This window comes from Hylobates moloch, unplaced genomic scaffold (genome assembly GCF_009828535.3).
Source record: "Hylobates moloch isolate HMO894 unplaced genomic scaffold, HMol_V3 SCAFFOLD_3, whole genome shotgun sequence".
Classification (NCBI taxonomy): Eukaryota; Metazoa; Chordata; class Mammalia; order Primates; family Hylobatidae; genus Hylobates; species Hylobates moloch.
The window spans coordinates 33,909,594-33,928,515 of NW_026652278.1; the positions used below are offsets into that span (position 1 = coordinate 33,909,594).

General features: G+C 43.2%; 1 protein-coding gene across 1 annotated transcript in view; it reads right to left on the minus strand.

The window, feature by feature from the left end:
- The window catches only part of ABCC2 (ATP binding cassette subfamily C member 2), a 59,029-nt gene extending 41,718 nt beyond the window's left edge, over positions 1-17,311 (minus strand). The window contains exons 1-9 of the mRNA XM_032170059.2: positions 17,305-17,311; positions 17,039-17,087; positions 14,820-14,993; positions 7,185-7,310; positions 5,855-5,989; positions 5,541-5,648; positions 5,071-5,126; positions 2,304-2,538; positions 281-444 (exon numbers count right to left, since the gene is read on the minus strand). Of these exons, the coding sequence (XP_032025950.1) occupies positions 281-444; positions 2,304-2,538; positions 5,071-5,126; positions 5,541-5,648; positions 5,855-5,989; positions 7,185-7,310; positions 14,820-14,993; positions 17,039-17,071 (1,031 nt within the window). The 5' untranslated portion in view covers positions 17,072-17,087; positions 17,305-17,311. The remainder of the gene's footprint in view (positions 1-280; positions 445-2,303; positions 2,539-5,070; positions 5,127-5,540; positions 5,649-5,854; positions 5,990-7,184; positions 7,311-14,819; positions 14,994-17,038; positions 17,088-17,304) is intronic.
- Positions 17,312-18,922: the final 1,611 nt, after the last annotated feature.

Here is an 18,922-nt window from a genome sequence, read left to right on the forward strand (position 1 = left end):
AGCCCTTAGCAGTTTAACAAGAAAGAGCCCCTAACAATTACCCGGCCCCCTGTGAGGAGACAGACATGGAAAAGAGAGAGGCTGAAGTACATATAATCATACATCTTGAAAACTGCCTGCAGTCTTCATGAACACAATGCTGTAAGGTTAAGGTAGAAGAAAATTATGGGCATTTTTAAAAAATGGGAATTTAAGAAAAGCTCCTGCTTGCATACACAGGGGCAAAAAGGAGGGTGGCAGAGGAGGCCCTGAAAGGACCATCTGAGGCCTGGAGACTCACTTCAGCAGCTGAGGACTCACAAACGTGAAGATGTCATTCACTAGCTTCAGTAGGAACGATTTCAGGAGCACCATGTAGAAAGTTTTGAACAGGGCCTTGATCAACCAGGATTTTGGAGCATCTTTTTTGGTCCCAGACTTCTTTTTTTTCTTTTTAACATCTTCCTAGGTACAAAACCAAACGACAGTGTCCACAGAGTTATGTCTGTTCCTGGCCTGAGCAGCTCCACGGTGGTCAGCCTGTGAGCCCCGTGGCCTTCTCTGTACAGGTTTTGATCGTCTCTCCCTGGCTTAGTTGCTTCTGCCCTTCTAGCTGCCTTCACTGTTCCACGCTCCTGCTCCTAACTGATACTTGTAATCTATTTTAGATTAGAAAACCAGGCAACTAAGCTGGTAAGAGTCCCATGTAAAAACAGAGACGCATCTGCGCGGGCGCCTGAGAGGCAGTCCTGAGAGTGAAGGGCCTGGGCTTGATGCTGAGAGGCCCTTTCCGTTCTTTTCATGCTTGTTCTTTTCATGGTTGCTGTGAGATGTTATGGGTTGAATTGTATCCCCACCCCTAAAAGCTATGTTGAAGCCCTAACCCCCAATACCTTAAAATGTGCCCTTATTTGGAAACAGGGTCTTTGCAGATGTAACCAAATTAAGATGAGGTAACTGGGGCCCTAATGCGGTATGACTGGTATCTGTACAAGAAGAGAAGAGACAGACACAGGGAGAAGATGGTCGTGTGACGGTCGAGGCAGAGGTCAGAGTGATGCATCCAGAAGTTAAGGAATGCCAAGGATTGCTGGCAAACACTAGAAGGTGGAAGAGAGGATTCTACCCTCCAGGTTTCAGCGGGAGCGAGTCTGATATCTTGACTTCAGCCTTCTGGCCTCCTGAGCTGGGGACAGTACATTTCTGTTTTAAGCTATCCAGTTGTGGTACTCTATCATGGCAGCCCTAGGAAACTAATACATGGGGCATTACGATTCAGTCACCAGCCTCTTTGTCCATGCTTTGGCCTCCTCATTACATCCTCCTGAGTCTCATCTTGCCCCAAATTCCAGCTTCTCAGCCTACCAGTGATACTGTCTCACAATGTCTTTCACTGAGGTCCCATCTGATGGGTCTCCCTTGCCGGGACAACTGCCCTGGCCTCCCTTCCACCTTCCACTTTTGCCCCCAATTATCCATCCTCTGGGGAGCTGCCCAAGTAAGCTTTTCACAACATGAATCCAATCTCATTACTCCTCTGCTCAAAACCTTCCGCTTCAGACAAAGTCCAGATTCCTTACTGTGGCCCACAGGGGGTCCACATAGCTTAATCCCCATCCACTTCCTTGAGCCGATCTCACCCCATGCGCACCCTCTCCTGGATCTTCTTGCCATTCCCTGAGCAAGCCAAACGTGTTCCCCTCTCAGCCTCGCATGCCTGCTCCTTCTGACTGGAACACACTTCCCTCTGACTGTCCCTCAGAGGGCCTGATCTCATCATTTGAGTGTCTGTTCAGATGTCATCTCCTCTGAGAAGCTTCCCCTGTTACCCTGTCTCAAGTCGCACTTCACTCCAAATACACTATTGTTTTATTTTCTTAATAGCTATTATTACTTTCAAAGAGTAACCTATGTGTGGGCTTACTATATATTTTCTAGCTCTCAAAAGATGAGCACTCTTTTAGTGCCCAGAATGGTCACTGACACACAGTTGTGCTCAATAAATATTTTCAAGTGAATGAATCAACAAATTGGGTGCTTATGCTAATTTGTAACAAGGTGCAAAATCTAGAAATGCTAAGGTATTATTTTTTTCAAAACCACGTTTCATTATGGAAAATTTCAAAAGTACCCCAAAGGAAAGAGAACAGTACATTACACCCCATGTATCCATCACTAAGGTAGTATCAGTATGGTAAATACCATTAATAATATGAAGTGCACTGAGAAGTATGAAGTGCTATAAAAATGTAAGGACAGAATCGCCATTGTACTCTTGCCTGAAACATGCAGCGTGCTCACACAGACACTCAAGGGAAAGTTACCAGGACAAGGACATCTTGGCTTTGACTCTGATTCTTGTTCAAGCCAGGCAGCCTGGCTCCAGAGTTCTGCTGGGAGCTCTTCTGCTGCCGTCTCTGGAGTGCCCGCCTGGCTTTCTGCAGCTCTCTCTTCATGTGCGTTTCAAATTTGCTCACTAATGTCTTGGTTTTCATCTCTTCATCAACTTCCCAGACATCTTCGAGTGTCAGAGGATGCTTGTAGCCTTTCAGAATGATGCTGGAACAAGAGCGAACCACAGGCTGAGACCCCCGAGGCTGGGTCAGAGGCTATCTCCACCACTTCTATCAGAACCTCCCTCCAGGTTCTGGGATAGAGGGACAGAAGAATGGGACTATCCCCATCTCCTGGCCCTTTGAACTTGACAGAGGAGTGGGGAGAGCAGCAAAAGGAATGGGTGGGGGCAAAAGAATGTGTTAGAAGACAAGAGAAGGGGAAGAGAGCTAAAAGGGCATCACCTTACCCTGCTCTTGCTCCTTCCTCCTCAAACACTGGCTGCCTCTCTGCCACTCTGGCATCTCCTTGGGGGCCTCCTTGATGCCCTCAAGAAATAAAGCAGCCCCTGTGGCATCTTTGTTTTTTTTGTGTGTGTGTGGTTTTGTTGTTATTGTTTGTTTTTTGTGTTTTTTTTTGAGACAGAGTCTCACTCTGTTGCCCAGGCTGGAGTGCAGTAGCGCAATCTTGGCTCACTGCAACCTCCGTCCTCCGGCTTCACAGTGATTCTCCTGCCTAAGCTTCCCAAGTAGCTGGGATTACAGGTGTGCACCACTGCACATGGCTTCTTCTTCTTCTTTTTTTTTTTTGTTTCTGTTGAGACAGAGTTTCGATCTTGTCGCTAGGCTGGAGTGCAGTGGCGCAACCTCAGCTTACTGCAAGATCCGCCTCCCAGGTTCAAGGGATTCTCTTGCCTCAGCCTCCCAAGTAGCTGGAATTACAGGCACAGGCCACCACGCCTGGCTAATTTTGTATTTTTAGTAGAGACAGGGTTTCACCATGTTGGCCAGGCTGGTCTCAAACTCCTGACCTCAGGTGATCCACCTGCCTCTGCCTCCCAAAGTGCTGAGATTACAGGCGTGAACCACTGCACCAGGCCCCCAGCTAATTTTTGTATTTTTAGTAGAGACGGGGTTTCACCACGTTAGCCAGGCTGTTCTCCAACTCCTGACCTCAAGTGATCCGCATATCTCAGCCTCCCAAGGTGCTGGGATTACAGGTGTGAGCCACTATGTCCAGCCACTGTGCCATCTCTCTTGATCAGGGCTCTTGGCCAGGAGTTTGAGAATATGGATGGAAAATAAATTGTATATATGTTTAGAGACATGGTCTTTCTCTGCCCAGGCTGGAGTGCAGTGACACAACCACAGCTGACTGCAGCCTCAGACTTCTGGGCTCAAGTGATTTGCCTGTCTTGGCTTCCCAAAGTGCTAGGATTATAGTTGTAAACCACCACACCTGGCCTAAATTATATTGTTATTTGTAATAGCATCTAACTGAAATCTAGCATTTAGAAATCCCTTCCTTCCTATGGAATTTTGCTCTTGTCGCCCAGACTGGAGTGCAATGTTGCGATCTTGGCTCACAGCAACCTCTGCCTCCCAGGTTCTAGCGATTCTTCTGTTTCAGCCTCCCGAGGAGCTGGGATTACAGGCATGTGCCACCATGCCAGGCTAATTTTTGTATTTTTAGTGGAGACAGGGTTTCCCCATGGTGGCTATGCTGGTTTCAAACTTCTGACCTCAGGTGATCCATCTGCCTCAGCCTCTCAAAGTGCTGGGATTACAGGCATGAGCCACCATGCCAGGTTGAGAAATCCCACGTGTTCTCATAGCTCACATATGCTCAACACTACTTTAAAATTATGGTCATTATTAGACTCATCACTAGATCTTGTTATTTAATGCATTAATAAAGAAGTACATGTATTACTAAATCACACATTTGTTTTTTAAATATTTTGGTAACTATATTTCAGTATATTTGGTTTTCTTTAGAATCCAATCTTTCATTTTATTTTATGCATTTAAAACACTTCCTGAGAAGGGATTCATAGACTTCACCAGCCTGCCAAGTGGGTCCCTGCAACTATAAAGGCCAAGGGTGCCTGCTCCAGATCCTCTGGTAGCCCAGGCCAGCTATTTCACCCCTTACCCTCCAAACCTGCCTCCAAATTTTGCCTTTCCTGTCCTACTGCCTCCTTCCTCTTCTCCTGTGGGACCCGCAGGCTACCAAAAACAAATCCCCCTCCATCTTCTCCTCAGCATCCCAAGCTACCCAATGGGGGGCTTGGATTAAGTTGGTCTGTAAGTTTTAACACTCTCTGACTCTAAGTAGAAGAGAAATGGAGGTCACAGGAGGCATTTTTAAAAAATTAATCTTTTGGCTGGGCACGGTGGCTCATGCCTGTAATCCCCACTTAGAGAGGCCAAGGCAGGCAGATCATGAGCTTGAGTTCGAGACCAGCTTGGCCAACATGGTGAAACCCCATCTCTACTAAAAATACAAAAATTAGCTGGGCGTGGTGGCTCACACCTGTAATCCCAGCTACTCGGGAGGCTGAGGCAGGATAATCGCTGGAACCCAGGAGGTGGAGGTTGCAGTGAGCCAAGATTGCACCATTGCACTCCAGCCCGGGTGATAAGAGTGAAACTCCATCTCAAAAAAATAATAATAATAAAATAAAAAATCTTTCTGACACTTTCAGAGGAGTGAGAGAATAAGGGTACAGACAACCCATACTCCAGGCTTTCCTACCTGTCATACCAGCTGTAGGTAATGCTACTCAGAAATGAAGCTGTGGATGATGGATTCTGAAAGACACAAAAAAATCGAAAAGTAAACCAATTGGAGACAGGAACTGCATGGGACTCTAAAAGCAGAAACTGATTTTTTTAATGATATAATGTTGTGCTAGAAACTAGATATGATGTTAAAGTCAGCTTATCAACATGTGTTTATTTGGAGACCCTAAGCCACTAGTAGAAGGATAATCAGATTTTCTGGCATAGATATATGAATGAATTAACTATGCTGACAATGGGTAGGTGAAAGTAAGTCAGTATTTTAATACTCTCATCACTCTCTGTTTCCTTGTCATAAAATTGTCTGTACTACCTTATTCTGGGCTTGTGGGGCCTCCGTGAGACCCAGACATCTTAAAGTTATATTCGTTAAGATATCATCCAATTAAGTAATATATGAGATGGGCATATTTAGAATCTCACATTTGATGACCCATTATTTTCTGAAAATGCTGAAAAGATCAGGATCAGGATCTGGAATCCGTAGGAGATGAAGAACAGGCAGGAGTAGGCTAGATTAGAATTGTCACCCTATGAAGAAAAAAACAAAGAGAAAAAATGAGCCTTTTGTCCAAATGAAGTCTACATGGCCCATATATATCAATGCTTGTGATTAAAGCCCATGATCAAATCCCTCTAATACAATTCAATCCTGGAGCTCAACTTGATGCCACTTACTCTGGGTTAGAGGTTGCCCCGTGGTACCTCCTCGTGTCATCCACTCTTTTTTTCCTTACCTGTAAGAGTGTCCGGATCAGAGTCTGAAATTGGAAAGTGCCACAGAGTATTGAGAGAATCCAGAATAGGGACAGGAACCAGGAGTTTTTCTGTACACACCATTGTCTGCTGTATTGGATCAGCAAAACCAGGAGCTGGAGAGAAATTCACATGACGTTCTGAAGAATACTGCCACTAACCGAGGACTGAGGGGAGAAGGATGTCAGAGAACATGGGAAGAAAGGAGGGCTGAGGGAGGAGACTGTCATGACTAATCTGGCCAGGTAGAGAGCACACAGATGCCAGGTTGAACATGTCCCCCCCATGCCATCCAGCTTTTTCTTTTAGTGCCTCATCTCCATGGACCACACTTGAGTGGGATGCTAGCCAAGAATGTAGAAGGTCACTGTCTGCATTTTAGTGGAGTTACTTTGAAAGCTAGAAAAACCCTTCCAAGACCCACGAAAATTAATTTCAGACATTGCAGTAGTAAGGGTGGAAGGCAGGTTCTAATTAATTAGGTGCAAGGTGTCTGTAGCTTGATTTTCTAATATAAGATTAAGCAATTAATTTTTTAAAAAAATCTTGCCTTGTATCATCTCACTTTAGATATAATAAATTAAATGTTGATTTCCTAGACCTAGTGCTGTGCTCCTAAAACAGCATTCTGGTGGGGAAAGATCCATGATTTATAACATTTGCCCAGGGAGGATTGTGCCGAGTGCATGGTCTAAAGGAGCCACTGCTACTGAGGCCTAGCTGACATTGCTCTGCCTGAACATAGGTTTGTGATTGCCAGACGCTCTGATTTTTCAATAAAGTTTGAAAGTTCAAATAATTATGTGTCATTAGTTGCCACTGAATTGATGGCAACTAATTCAATTGTCATTGAAACACTGTCTAGGCCCCACCCCCCGAAAAATTGCCTGCAAGAGATACATTAGTTTTTTGATATCAAGTTTATGTAAACTCTAAGCTCACTGATCCATTGTTTAGAGTCATCAATCAATTTAAAAATAATATTTACAGCATTTAAAATATTCTTTTACATCAAGAAAGTTAGCTCTCTTCTGTGACCCTTAGATGGCAAGATATGTGGACGTAAGATATACATCTTAGTCATGAAAGCTAATACTTAACCTAGGGAGAAGGCTCTATACATTAATGCTCAAATGAAGATGAAAAGCTAAAATTTGTTTCACCCCATTCCAACCAAACTTTGCCTCACTATGGATCCCGTGAAAAAGACAGATGACCTTGGAATTAATTTCATCCCCAAAGAGTACATTTCAGCTAGATGCCTATGGGTAATGAAAAGGTAAACAGGGCAGAAGTGGTGATAGGTCTTACCCACGTGCCTAGGTAGAGGCTTGGATTGGTATATCGAACAGCAGGGACTGTGGCTTGTCCAGAGTCTTCTGTGAGTACAAGGGCCAGCTCTATGGCTGCTAGAATAAGAAGAAAACCAACGAATACCTGAGAAGGGAAAAAGACCACTGTTAGGAGGATATCATTCTTTATAAGGCTCTTAGAACAGAATGGTTTCCAGTGATGGATAAGAAAAATGGTATGCAGCGATTCAGATAACACAATAAATATTTCTGGAAAGAATGGATACATACAGTTCAAGTGATAGAATAATGTTCAAAGTATGCCATGATCATTGTTTTTGAGGAATGCTGGGTGTTAAGTTTTAAAATACGTCCGCAGATTTTTTGATATTCCTCTCTTCAAAGAGCAGAGCTTAATTCCCCCTCCCTTGAGTGTGGGCTGGGGACTTAGGGATGTACTTCTGGTGAATAGAAAATGGCAGAAGTGACAGTGTGTGACTTCCAAGGCTAGGGCATAAAAAGCAATGTGGATTCTTTCTCCTTGTTCTCTGTCTCCAATTGCTCATTCTGGAGAAAGCTACCAGTCCAGTCACGAGGACACTCCAATAGCTCTTTGGAGAAGTCCACTTGGTAAGGAACTGAGACCTTCTGCCAACAGCCAGTGAGAAACTGAGGCTTCCTGCCACCAGCCATGTGACAGTCATCTTAGAAGCAGATCTTTTAGCCCCACTCAAGCCTTCACATGCCAGTAGCCCCAGATAGCACATATTAACTTCAATCTCCTGAGAGACCTTGAAGCAGAACCTGGGTAAGCTGCTCCCAAATTCTTGATCCATAGAAACTGTTAAGATTTAAAGAATTCTTTCTTAGCTGCTAAGTTTTGGGGTATTTTGTTATAGAGCAACAGAAAGCCCTAGGTTTAAAAGGCACTATTCCCTTTCTTAGGCCATAGGTTTTTTGTTTTTGTTTTGAGATGGAGTCTCACTCTACCGCCCAGGCTGGAGTGGTGCAGAGGCGCAATCTCGGCTCACTGCAACCTCTACCTCCTGAGTTCAAGTGATTCTCCTGCCTCATCCTCCCGAGTAGCTGGGATTACAAGCGTGTGCCACCACACCTGGCTAATTTTTGTATTTTTAGTAGAGACGGGATTTTACCATGTTGGCCAGGCTGGTCTCAAGCTCCTGATCTCAGGTGATCTGCCCGCCTCGGCCTCCCAAAGTGCTGGGATTACAAGCATGAGCCACCACACCCAGCCCCAGTCTTGATTCCAGATAATGCCAATCAATATTTGTCCTGTGAGCTCAGAAGACATGATACACGTTACACTGTTCTAAAGGCCCACATCCCCACCTACCGGGGGGGAAAATTACTGCCTCCACTGAGTATACCAGCATCTTAGCCATCAAAACGAAGATATTTATGTGGCACCATCTCCCCTCCCCTCATCCTTTTATGCTCCTATTCATCTACCCTGATTCATTCTTTTAAGTCTCATTTATCCAGAATGGCACAGGCAGAGATAATGGGTCCTTTGTAATGAAAACCAGCCAAGGAAGGAGATGAATCCACCTTTACTTTAACTAATAGGATCAGTGCTATTATTTAGTAAGGACTTGAGTCAAAGACATGTTAATAACTGAAATGCATTTTTTCAAGTATGTAATACACTATAGGGTGTTTTCCTCACAAGAGACTATGAGGTTTCGGGGAAAAAAAATAGCTTTATAGGCGGTAAGCTACGGTTGCCTTTAGGTAAATTAGGAGGTAAAATAGAGCAAGCTAGAGCTAAGGCACATGCCCTTGGAGATGACTAGAGGATACTAACCAGCAGCCTACTCCCCAGGCCAGGGAAAAGGAGGGGGCCTTGCCATAGGCTTATATATATTAAACTCGTACAATGGATTTGAAATACACTGAGCAATTCATATCAAAAAAGACCAGTTAACTTTATAAAGAACTTCTACAAAGTAATTTTTTAAAATACCCTAATAACTCAATGTAAAAAAATGAGTATATAATATAAATGGATTAAAAAAAAAACAAAAGACTTTTAAACATATGAACATATGCTTAACCTCATTAATATGAGAATACAATTTGAAAGTGTATACAATTTGAAACATAATATTTTTGCCTAACCAATTAGCAAACATCAAAAAATGTGATACAAAGTTGATGAGACCAAGGAAAGCCTCTTTGAGGGCAGTTTGCACTGTGCATAAAAATTCTGAGTTCACATATCCTTAACTCAGTCATTTCAGTTTTGGGAATTTATCCTATAGACACACTTGTATACACAGGTATATACAAAGCTGTGTATTGCAGCATTGCTCATGATGCAAAATATTAGAAACCAACGAAAGTCATGTCATATAGGACACATAAATTATGGTACATTCAATAACAGCATCTCAAGGAATCATTACAAAGAAAGAAGCAGACCTTTTGTGGGATTGAGCTGGTTGTCTCCTGGTAATGTGGAGGGGACTGACTTCATCCTGGCTTTTTGATATTTTTACATTTGGAGAAATTTTACATATTTCTCTAAGACCTTCTACCTAGACACTTAAATCTTAAAGCCTGAGCCATTTTTACAGTCCAGCTCTTAAATTTTCCTCCACCTTTTCTTTTCTTTCTTTTTCTTTTTCTTTTTTTTGAGATGGAGTTTCACTCTGTCACCCGGGCTGGAGTGTAGTGGTGCTATCTCACTGCAACCTCCGCCTCTCAGGTTCAAGTGATTCTCCTGCCTCAGCCTCCCAAGTAGATGGGATTACAGGTGTGAATCACTATGCCTGGCTAATTTTTGTATTTTTAGTAGAGATGGGGTTTCACCATGTTGCCCAGGCTGATCTTGAACTTCTGACCTCAGGTGATCCACCCACCTCAGCCTCCCAAAGTGCTGGGATTACAGGAGTGAGCCACCGCACCCGCCCCTCGCCTCTCCTTTTCAACAACATGAGTGTGAGTCCAGCTCGTCTCCAAAGCCTGCCTTACTCTAAAGCATCCAATTCTAGGGACTCTTTCACCAATGCCTGTGACTCGTGGCCCTGATGAAAGTTACCCATCCTTGCAAATGACATATGAGGAGGTGTCCCACTCAGAGGCTCTCTCATCTTCCTTCCTCTGTGGATCTATTTATTCAGGAAAGCCCTAATTCTTCCACTAGTCCCAAAGTAAAACTACACACTTCTGCAGAGAAGAGCACAGTGAAGAATGCAGATCCAGGAGAAGAAACAGAAGACCAGAATCATGTTCTCTCCGGCCCAGCTGTGTGTAATTAATGACGGATTTCAGAGACAGAAACACCGCAGCTTCCAGTAGCTGCAAGAACTTTCCAATACCCTGAGTCTTAGCTACAAACAGCATACAAGCTAGTTACAGAGAATGAAATCTAAGAGGTGGTAGAAAGCCAACTGACCAAAGAATAAGCAACAGTATGACTCAGGGCTCAGCATCTACAGAATACCCAGGCCTCTACTCTTCCTACTGCCAAGGATGCCTGGGGAACACATCTGGAAGCCTTCCAGTGTGGATCAACCATTCCCAGAAAAGTCAGACCTGGCACACAGAAGACTAGAACAACCAGTCCCGGAACAATCAGTTTCATAAATGTGGGGAGGAATCTTGGTAGTCCTGCATGCAGCTCCAGTGAAATTCTCCTGCCAGTTTTTGGAACCTGTCTTGGAAACTGCCGGGGAAAGCTGTGATATAATACAGCAAACCACTAAGTATTTCAGTGCTTCACAAATCATAGATTTATTCCTAAATTACTCCATGAACATGCAGCCTGAAAATGTGTGGAAATGAATATATTAACTCAATTTCAGTCTGGGTAGTGGCGGAATTCTTCCTTTTTCCCTCCCTCCCTCATAGGATTTTTCTTGTTTTACAGCTCTGTATTCTGCCTTGATATACTGGTTTTCATTGTACCTATTGGGTCGATTTGGGGGGTGGGATATGGCTGAAGTCTAATCAAAGAGGTTTCAGTAACCTTGGCTGCATGGTGGTATCAGTACGAGTTTGGCTGCTTAGGTACAAATGAATAAAATATTCACAAAAAAAAAGAAACATGCAGATTTTTATGTGCTAAAATGGAGGAGCTCTAAGACACAGAAAAGCACATATGGGACGCTAGCATTTGTGTGAAAAAATATATGTATGTAGCTGTTTGTAAAAGCACAGGCTATTTCTGGAAGGAGATATAAGGAACTGCTATCAATGGTTGCCAACTAAGACAAGAATGAGTGACTAGAGTACTGGGTACCCTTTTGTCCTTTTTTTTTCTTTTTTTTTTTTTGAGACAGGGTCTAGCTCTGTCGCCCAGGCTGAAGTGCAGTGGTGTGAACGTGGCTCACTGCAGCCTTGACCTCCTTGAACTTGTCAAGTGATCTTCCCACCTTAGCCTCCCGAGTAGCTGGCACCACAGCCACATGCCACCATGCCTGGTGAATTTTTTTTAATTTTTTGTAGAGATAGGTCTCACCAAGTTGGCCAGGCTGGTCTCGAACTGCTGGGCTCAAGCAATTCTCCCACCTCAGCTTCCCAAAGTGTTGGGATTACAGGTGTGAGCTACTATGCCCAGCTCCTTTTGTACTTTTTGAATTTTGTGATCCTCTGAGAATTATCTGTTCAAAAGATAAGTTAAATACACTCACACCCCCATTAAAAAAATAAGGAAGTGATATGAACAGACAATTCACAAATGAAATACACTTAACAAATTTAAAAAAATTGCGTTAGTATTCATAAAAATGCAAAGTAACTCAGTGAGATGTCATGTTTACACATAAAAGTTGAAAATAACTCAATGCTGACAATGGTGCAGGGACATGCACTTTAACACACTGTTGGCAGGAATCTATGTTGGCAGCCTGCCTGGGCGACAGAACGAGACTCCGTCTCAAACAAAAAAAAAGGGGGGGAGTAAAATATCGATACATGGATACATGGTACAGCAATGGTACAGCATAGATAAACCTTGAAAACATTGTGCTAAGTGAAAGAAGCCAATCAAAAAAGACCACATATATAATTCCATTCATATGAAATGTCTAGACCAGGGAAATCTATAAAGACAGAAAAGAGATTTAGCGGTTGCTAAGGATAAGGGGAATGAGGAGACAGGGTTAAAGAGAATGAAATGTTCTAAAATTGACTGTGGTGATGGTTGCACATATGTGTTAATATACTGAAAAAAACAGAATTGTATTTTTTTTTTTTTTTTGAGACAGAGGCTGAAGCTGGAGCGCAGTGGCACAATCTTGGCTCACTGTAACCTCTACCTCCAGGGTTCAAGTGATCCTCATGCCTCAGCCACCTGAGTAGCTGGGGTTACAGGTGTGTGCCACCGCACCAGGCTAATTTTTTTTTTTTTGAGACTGAGTCTTGCTCTGTCACCCAGACTGGAGTGCAGTGGCATGATCTCAGCTCACTGCAACATCCGCCTCCCAGGTTCAAGTGATTCTCTGCCTCAGTCTCCTGAGTAGCTGGGATTACAGGCGTCCGCCATCATGCCCGGATAATTTTTGTATTTTTAGTAGAGACGGGGTTTCACCATGTTGGCCAGGCTGGTCTTGAATTCCTGACCTCGTGATCCACCCACCTCGGCTTCCCAAAGTGCTGGGATTACAAGTGTGAGCCACCATGCCCAGCCGAATTTTTTTGTACTTTTAGTAGAGATGGGGTTTCACTGTGTTGGCCAAGCTGGTCTCAAACTCCTGACCTCAAGTGATCCACCTACCTCGGCCTCCCAAAGTGTTGAGATTACAGGTGTGAGCCACAGCGTCCAGCCTGAATTGTATTAAATAAGAGAACTGTATGGTATGTAAATTATATCTCAATAAAGTATTTTGTAAAAGAGTTAACTAATAGCTTTTATTAGGATGGGATATTGGTTTGCTAATTAACCAGCTGCTTCTCGGAAGCTCCAGAAAGTGGAAGAAGCCTCCCAACTTGATTGCTTCTAACCTCGAACAACGACTCAATTCCAAGGGTACTGAGAATGTTATTAAATGTTCAGAGTTGTTTAATGTTCAGAATGTTCAAAGTCTAACATATGTTTCTTTCCTTTTTATTTTTATTTTATTTTATTTTTTTAAGAGATGGGGACTCGCTATGTTGCCAGGCTGGCCTCTAGTGATCCTACCACTTCCAGCTTCCAGAGGAACTGGGATTACAGGTATGTACCACTGAGGTCAGCTCTAACATACTCTTGAATCAACCACTATTCCTAGAATGCATTTAACACCAACATTCAACAAATGTTGAATTCCATCTGAGTGTTTGAAACATGCTAGGTCCTGTGATGGGCACTCAGGTCAACAAGGGAGACAGTGACACTGCCCCAAGCTCTGAGACTGTTCTTTTTCGAATCAGAATCTAATAAAACCCACGACCAACCCCGACCTCAAAGTGTCAAAGTGAAATCCACTTCCTTTGGCCAAGCTCTTTCCTCCTTTTAAGGTTCCAGGTAACCCGAGTCATTGTTAGGTATGCTAGTAGAACAATGGAATCTAGTTTGCCTTTCTTTTTTTTTTTTTTTTCCTCATTTTAAGTTTTAAAATCCTGTTGAAAGATAAGGACTGATAGAGTCTGGGTGCGGTGGCTCAGGCTTGTAATCCCAGCACTTTGAGAGGCTGAGGCAGGAGGGATCACTTGAAGTCAGGAGTTCGAGACCAGTCTGGCCAACATGGCGAAACCCCGTCCCTACTAAAAATACAAAAATTAGCTGGGCATGGTGGCGTGCTCCTGTAATCCCAGCTACTCCGGAGGGGTTGAGGCATAAGAATTGCTTGAACCCAGGAGGCGGAGGTTGCAGTGAGCTGAGATCATGCCATTGCACTCCAGCCTGGGCAACACAGTGAGACTCCATTTAAAATGGTAGTAATAATGATAATAAGGACAGATAGAAAAAAAAACAAAAGTAGTGAAAGGAAGCAGATGGAAGATTTTATGAGATAATTTTACAACCTCGAATGAGGGTCTTGGGTTCCCACAAGACCCCTCCCTGAGTGAGTTGGTGCAGCTGGCTGAGGGCTCCTCCCCTCCTGGCCCCTCCTGGGCCTCTCCCGCAGACCTGTCCTTTGCATTATTTCCCTACTCGTGCTTGTCACTGTGCACACTTACCCTTTCTCCTTCTACTGTGAGTGATCATCCTGACTCATCGAATACGCGGAGAAAATGGAAACCTTATTTCAGACCCAAGTTTTTGAAGATGAGTGATAGTTGGATTGCCTCAGTGGGGCAGGAGATCCATTATCTAGCTCATTTTCACGAGGTAGATGCCAACTGAATTACACTCCACTGATTTATTAGAGCTGTTTAAAGACAGGTGATCCAGTGTTCATTTCTCAAATGCTATAAAGATAATTTGATTGATTATATGCCCTTTGTGTTTAGGGAACCCAATATCCACAAGAATTAAAAGTCACCATTCTTATGCAAAAATCAAAGCCACTTTGATTTAAGAAATGCAGCAAGGGACCCGTGAGAATTAGGGTAGATGGAGAGAGGGAAACCTAGAGCCTGGCTCTACCTGAGACAATGGCACCTGGGACAGCTGCTTAAAGACAAGGAAGAGGACACCAACCACCAAGAAAATGTCTCTACTGTGCACCAAGGAATTAGAGTTCAGAAACAGTGGTGTTAATTTTACCTGCTTAGCAAGGTAGAGTTTGGTGGTAGAGGATCTCTTGGTCCTGGATTTATACACGTGGAGAAGCTGCCAGGGGGCCAGGAGCCATAGGAAGCCCAAGGGAATCCACACCAGAACAGTTTGCTCAAAACAAAGTGGCAGGTCTGCCTCTGGACTGTCCAGGAATGAGGAATTCTGGAGACCAAAAGGGAAGGATTGTTGCATACATGCATTGTGAAGACAGAAAACCACTCTGCAGCACATCCCACTGCTTTCAGACAATTTAAACTCAACTCCATATCCATATCCAGCCTTACCCTTTAACTATCCGTATTTTCCTATTTGTGCACATTGATACAAATTTACCATTTAATGACAAATGTAGTTACTTTCTGGCCAACCCACCCTCTAAAAACCTGTCTTCTTGTGATTCTAAATGAATTTCTGTACCAGCTATTCTGAGTAAACCTCACCACTGCATTTGCCAAATTATAGGATGAAGAAGGACTGTTCCCCAGTTTAAAGGAGAGAATAGTTCCCTGGGATATAAAAAATTATTCAAGTTTCTAGCACTAACTGAACTCAATGGCAGATATTCAAACATGCAGGCGCCATGCAGGGAGAATGCTTAGTCATACTGTAACTTTTGCTCTCTGATGGCCCAGAGCACTTACATTAAAAACCTGGCCAGTTTCACCACAGCAGTGACAACAGCATTGTTGAACAGAAGGCTTCCAACTAGCAAGTTTGTTTGTTTGTTTTGAGACAGAGTCTCGCTGTCGCCCAGGCTGGAGTGCAGTGGCGCGATCTTGGCTCACTGCAGGCTCCGCCCCCCAGGGTTCACGTCATTCTCTTGCCTCAGCCTCCCGAGTAGCTGGGACTACAGGCGCCCGCCACCTCGCCCGGCTAATTTTTTGTATTTTTAGTAGAGACAGGGTTTCACTGTGTTAGCCAGGATGGTCTCGATCTCCTGACCTCGTGATCTGCCTGCCTCGGCCTCCCAAAGTGCTGGGATTACAGGCGTGAGCCACCGCACCCGGCTCAACCAGCAAGTTTTGTGCAGTCCTTGCATTCTGCGATAAATGGAAGTGTCTTTTGAAGTGGAAGTTGGGGGGTGGGGGGTGGGTACCAATTCTTGTATCTGAGTCACGTGAGTGTAGATTTTTCTCTTCCTATAGTTAAAAAATGTTTTATGTGGTTATTCGTACAGACTCTTTAAAGAATTGCTGTGACACCCTGACCAAGAAAGTTTGTCAGGTAGTTCTCAGAAAGAATTCTCAAGAGATGGCCTGTCTAGATACTACAGCCCATGAAGACCCACCTTGCCGTGGTATACACCCCTGGCCTTGAGGGTCTTGGGACCCAGGTCCTTTCTAAGACACGAGGTGCTGCCCAGGTGCTCTGCTATCTCATCCCTGCCCCTCTCGCCTCTATATAAGGTTATCAAATGTTAGAATTCAGAAGAATCACTTAAGAGACTTAAACTACATTTATTGCCCCAGGTGATTCTGACGCTGAGGCTAGGAGTTTGCAGATGACACTTTCTCACTAAACCCTTACTAAAATCACTAAATCTCAGGTCCTTTTTTGTTTTCTATTCCACTAGACCTTTGATACTGTTGATTGGCCTCTATCTCAAAATTTTTTGCTATCTATGACTCCATAATGTTACACTGTTCTTGTTCACTCTCTAAGTGGTGTCTCTTCTTTTCCTTAAAAACAGTATTACCCAACTCTAGTTACTCAAAAATTGTTTCAGTGCTCATGATGCCCAAAGTTGCATCCCTAGACCCAACTTCTAGTCCATATCATTAGTTGCCAGTTCTTCTAGAACTTATCATTATCATTTCAACATCAACATGTCTCAGCAAGACTCAGTCACGGACCTTCTCTTCCTTCTACTAGCAAAGTATGCAACAACAATTCTCCTTCCTCACACTGATTAAATTGGAAGGTTTTTACCTGCTTCTCTTTAGAGAAGGCAATTTTGCAACTAGCTAGTACAAGAGTCTGATATAAAAAAACATATGACAGAGAATAATTTGCATTACCTTTCCCAGATCTTATATCCCTTATATCCTCTGGAGATATTATGAATTATGCTTTCTAAAAAGCCTGAGCTTTAGACCAATTGCACATCTAACATTTCTGGTTCTTGTTGGTGACCACCCTAAGTTAACTAACTACCACTTGTTCTGAGTCTGAGAAGAGTCAATATGAAGATAAATGTAATTTCTCACCCAAAAAGTAGAGTTGCAGAACTTCTCCAGCATGATTCCTGGACTGCGCCTGGAACGAAGACTCTTCTATTAATATAACTGTGTTGTTTCTTCTTTACTTGTTTCGTCAAAGAAAGTGGAACAGGAATTATCTACCATTCTGATGTTCTGAGTAAAGGACGACCTTTCATCCCAATCATTTAATCGTTAACCTTGCCTAGGTGCATGTTACATTGAAACAGTGGATGGACATGTGACTAAAAAGCCCTAGGGACAGGGAGACTCACCAGTTCCCAAAGTACAAGAGGCCTCTGTAGGAGTGGCCATACATAAAAGGAACCACTGAAAGATGTCACCAGAGCTGGCTAACAAATCAGCAGTGCACAGTCTTTCATTTTCCTAAGGACATATGCCCCACAACGGGCAGCATCAGTAGAGGGGCAGGCACCCCTAAATGTGCAGTTTCACTTCTGCTGCAAGATCTTAGAGTTTACAGAAATGTGAAATATCCTTCTTCCTTAGATTTTTAATTAAAAATATAGAACCTAAAACATGGTTTAAACATGATGTAAACTTTCTTTGAAGAAGTCAGGTTATAAAACAGCTTATCCAGTGTGAGCCCATATGTTATATACATAATACAGGCTTTCAAAAGGTCTATTTGCCTGAGAGGTAGTATGCCAAATGGGAATGAAGCCTTTGCCAGGCATTGTAAATATGATGTCATAATAAAACATCAGGGCCAGGGGAGAGAGATGATTCTGTAAACAGAGTGGTGGCATCAGTCGCTAGAAACTGTCATTGACCCAACCTTTTCTTTTTTTGTTATTGTTTTTTGTTTTTCGAGACAGGGTCTTGGTCTGTTGCCTGAGCTAGTGTGCAGTGGTGCCATCATGACTCATTGCAGCCTTGACCTCATGGGTTCAAGCGATCTTCCTGCCTCAGCTTCCTGAGTAGCTGGGACTACAGGCACATGCCAACACGCCCAGCTAATTAAAAAAAAGTTTTCTGTAGGGACGGGGTCTCGCTATGTTGTCCAGGCTGGTCTCAAACTCCGGGCTTCAACAATCCTCCTCCCTTGGCCTCCCAAAGTGCTGGGATTACAGGCATAAGCTACCATGCCCCACCCGACCCAACCTTTTGTACTGTCACTTAAATTGCTTTAAGAACTTGCTTTTTTCATGATATCATGAAAAAAGTACACATAACCACCCATGCAGTATCCTAGCTAAAAAAATTGGCCTTAAATCTGGTCAAATTCTAGATCTAACTACCAGATTATAAGAAACACAGGAACATGCTAAAGGACTCTATGGGAATGCAATTGTCAAATCCAGAATGTGGGAGATTCTATAGTGCAAATGACTCCATTTCTTAACAAATAAATTAAAAGAAGGAAAGGAGTCAAAGGAACTTACAAATTACAAGAGAATCAAGAGGCATATCAGCCAAATGTGGATTGTATGGACCTTGTTACTGATTTTAGAAGTCAAGTATACACATAAAAAAAATGAAAAGGCAGCATTCAGAGTGGGAGAAAATATTTGCAGACCATATAACTGATGAAGAGTTAATATCCATGATATACTATAAGGAACTCATACAACTCAATAGCAAACATACACTAACAAATTAAAAAATGGGCAAAAGACTTGAACAGACACTTCTCCAAAGAAGACATATAAATGGCCAACTGGTATATGACAAATGAATCAACTTCACAAGTCATCTGGAAAACGCAAATCAAAACCACAGTGAGATACCACCTCATACTTATTAGGATGACTATTATGAAAAAAAACAAGGTAAGTGCTGGCAAGGGTGTGGAGAAAAGGGAACCCTAGTATACTGTTGATGGAAATGTAAATTGGTCTGACCATTATGAAAACATACGGCAGTTTCTCC